The 3,514-nt window shown below is 39.2% G+C and overlaps 1 protein-coding gene across 1 annotated transcript; it reads left to right on the top strand.

Annotated features, from left to right (window-relative positions):
• The first annotated feature begins 1,096 nt into the window (after window positions 1-1,096).
• Window positions 1,097-2,398, top strand: LOC107575918 (claudin-3-like). Its single transcript, XM_016262230.1, has one exon. It carries the CDS (start codon window positions 1,591-1,593, stop codon window positions 2,245-2,247), a length of 657 nt encoding a protein of 218 aa, XP_016117716.1. The 5' UTR covers window positions 1,097-1,590; the 3' UTR covers window positions 2,248-2,398.
• The last annotated feature ends 1,116 nt before the right edge of the window (window positions 2,399-3,514 follow it).

Genomic DNA, 3,514 nt, shown 5'->3' with positions numbered 1-3,514 from the left:
CCCCTTTAAATCTACTCAGGATATACTTGTAAATAGCCTACTATAAGTGAAGGAACCACTAGCCACTCCCACAACTCCGCCCCTTTAAAAGAACAATATCTTTCCACTGAAACGCATTACTCATAGCCATTAAGGTGCCTCAACTCATTTACATATTACCACTGTTCTCTGAGAAGGATGTAGGACAACACGCTGCAAATGATATCACGTTAACCTATCAAACACGGACCGGCTTTGGGCTGTCTTGTAAACATGGCAATAATTTCTTCTTCTCTTTTATTTTTCACTTCACATAAAAAGTTATATGGGTTTAGGATTTGTACTACAAAGCTTTTCAAAATCCCCATTTTCAGGCTCTCTGGTTGTGCCCGTCTTTATCTTTGAGAACCACAGTTTTTATTGAATGTCCAGTTAAATGTTTATCAAGATCCTCTTGTCAAATAGGTTATTTATTGTTTTGCATTTTTTAAACTAAAACTGTTTAACCTCCTCATTTACACATTACCTTTCAGTTTCTTACTTTCACTTCTGTGTACACTTGTTTTTGGATTGCGTCACTAAATTTAATCCTTATACAACCAGGAAATGGGCATCTAAAAATATTCTGCATACGGCTAGATTTTATGACCTGCACTCGAAGTTGGCCTATATTGCTACCAGGACTTTGAATTCAGTAGTTTGTGTGTTTAAGTATAGGCCTACCGCTGACTACTGAAGAAGGAAGACTTCGTGAGACATTGTAAATCTCTATTGTACAGTATTTCATTGAGGAAGTTTATAAACAATAACAGCAATGTTTTTCCAGACAATTTCCACATCCCTTGTGTGTTTTAAATATTAAGAAACATTTAAAAATATTATGACTACATGTTTTGATAACTGTGAGACATGGAAACTGTGATACATTTTAATGTTTCAATATGTGTATGTATTTGATTTTCAAAAAAAAAATTATAGGATTTAAAATGAATAAAGTAAATAAATAACATAATTTTTGCATTTTCCTCACTTGGATTTACTGTATGGCTTTAAAAAAAAATAGTTCTGTATCACCCAAGTCATATAATTTGACAAGCAGATTTTTTTAGGTGAACTATTCCTTCAAGACTTAAGCATGCATGCATCATGGCCTACAGGTGTTTGCATTGGTGTTGTCAATGATTGCCCATTAAAGAGCATTTTTTACAGGTCTACATTAGGTTATCTATTAACATCGACAAATAGTCCCAACCTTTGGTTTAAACAAAATTTTACCGGAAGCTACATTGTCTAAGTGCTACACAGAAAGCAGCTCCCATTTTTTCTGAGGACGCTAACCAATACCAAGATTGTGCCTTATCACCTAATGTCAGAATCCAGGTAGGTCAGCCCTTTTTCTCAGAACGGGGGAAGTTTCTACCAGGACAGAACATTCCAGCCGTCCTTGAAGAGGAGATTCAGTGTGTCAACACCCACCTCCATGCTTGAATGGTCCTTTGGTGATTTTGGAGATTCCTGATGTAATAGTCTGAAGGACAGTGAGCCTCAGTGAACACAAGAGAGAGCACAAAAGAGATTTTGAGGGAGTTTGAAAGGAGAAAGTGCAGAGACATGGCGGCTTTCGGTCTGGAGTTAGTGGGAGTCACGCTCTCGGTTCTTGGCTGGCTTCTCAGCATTGTGTCCTGTGCTTTGCCCATGTGGAGGGTCACCGCGTTCATCGGTACCAACATCGTCACGGCGCAGGTGTACTGGGAGGGAATCTGGATGAGCTGTGTGGTTCAAAGTACTGGACAGATGCAGTGTAAAGTCTACGACTCCATGTTGGCTCTTCCCGCAGACCTACAGGCGGCCCGTGCTCTGGTGGTGGTGTCCATCATCGTGGGTGTCCTTGCGCTCTTTGTCGCTATAGTGGGGGCCAAGTGCACCAACTGCATTGAGGATGAAGGAGCCAAAGCCCGTGTGATGATCAGCTCTGGTGCCGCTTTCATAACGGCCGCGGTCATGCAGCTTATTCCCGTGTCCTGGTCGGCGCACACCGTTATTTTGGAGTTCTACAGTCCACTTATTCCAGAAGCTCAGAAAATGGAAATAGGGGCATCTCTGTACCTCGGCTGGGCCGCCGCGGCGCTGTTGCTGATCGGAGGCTCCATCCTGTGCTGCAGTTGCCCACCTAAGGATGAGACGAGGTACCCGCCGCAAAGTCGTATTGCCTACTCAGCCCACCACTCAGTGGCTCCAAGTACCTACAACAAGAGAGACTATGTCTGAGGACCTCAGAAGACTTAGATTTTTACTGTCTGTCTTTCATTGAAAGATAATTGTACGTTGAGTTGGAGGTAACTCAAAATTTTGTTTACTTTTTCTCCATGTGAATATTTCTACATGCTGTTGTTTTGTCCAATCAGTGTCCATTGTCACTCCACACTTTTTTTTAGATATATTTTAGCACCACTTGCATAAATCATCTTGTGTGGAACATTGTTTGGACTGTATGTTTTAAATCACATTTGTAAGTTGATTTATAATGGGAAAATGTCAGTGGTTTTGTTTTTGTAGTCTTTTGTGCTTTCATTTACAGTTTGAGCTTTAGCTGTTTGAGAATTAATATTTTTTTATACTTTCATTTAGCCTAAAAGAGTAATAACAACTTGAAACAAAATGGAAAATCTTGTACTAATGTTTATACTTAGCTTGAACTACAATCAACTCTGTTAATGTTTAGTTGTGTTTATGGTTTAGGCTATTTCAGTGGCATTCTCATTCTCTGAAACACTGTTAAAATCGGACAGAGAACTGTCTAGATATGGAAAATATCTACACTGTAGCTTTGGACTTTAGCGATGACTAACAGCCAGATCTTTTTTCTACAGCCTATCTGTGTGTGTTACAAAATAAAGTGCCAGTGGATGTATGTATGCAAATCTGACAAAAGGGAAAACATTCGTTTTGTTTCTCTCAGTAGAGAGACACAAACACCAGACTGGATTTAGCCTCTAAGTTCAAGTTCCACTGGACAACACAACAGAGAAACTATGAGACTGTGTGCAGGCACCTCCCAAAGTTTCGTTAGCTTATTGTTCATGTTTGTTGTTTATCACTAAATAATTCGAGCATGTATTTGAATAAGTATAATTGATTTATAATTTAATTCTTGATTATCAAAAACAATTAACGCCAATAAATTAAAGAATCTCCAATGTGTTTATTTCAGCTCTTTTATAATTTGTTGAGTTTGAGGGCTTTCCACACTGCGCTTAACCAAGAGTTATCTTTCTAAACATTGGGTAAAGGCCACTTTTACCCCTGGGTTAAGCAACGTTTCACATGTTGCAAGATGGTAATCATGGTGACAGTGTAAAACAGTGGGGTGCTATAATGTTTTAGCAAACACTTATAAACCAAAGAGTGCTTACCTCATTACATATTCATGAGCTTTGTTCGTCGCAGAAACTTACACGCAGTGACGTACAGCGACGGCAAATGCGTTAACTGAGGAGAAACTCTAGTACTGTACACCTAATTAAATCGTTTGAAA

This window comes from Sinocyclocheilus grahami, unplaced genomic scaffold (assembly GCF_001515645.1).
Source record: "Sinocyclocheilus grahami isolate Dianchi unplaced genomic scaffold, SAMN03320097.WGS_v1.1 scaffold3010.1, whole genome shotgun sequence".
Lineage (NCBI taxonomy): Eukaryota > Metazoa > Chordata > Actinopteri > Cypriniformes > Cyprinidae > Sinocyclocheilus > Sinocyclocheilus grahami.
Note: the sequence above shows the minus strand (reverse complement) of the source record. Positions and strands in the feature narration are given on the sequence as shown.

Coding starts and splice junctions, on each gene's coding strand:
- LOC107575918 (XM_016262230.1), top strand. CDS start 1,591: ATGGCGGCTTTCGGTCTGGAGTTAGTGGGAGTCACGCTCTCGGTTCTT.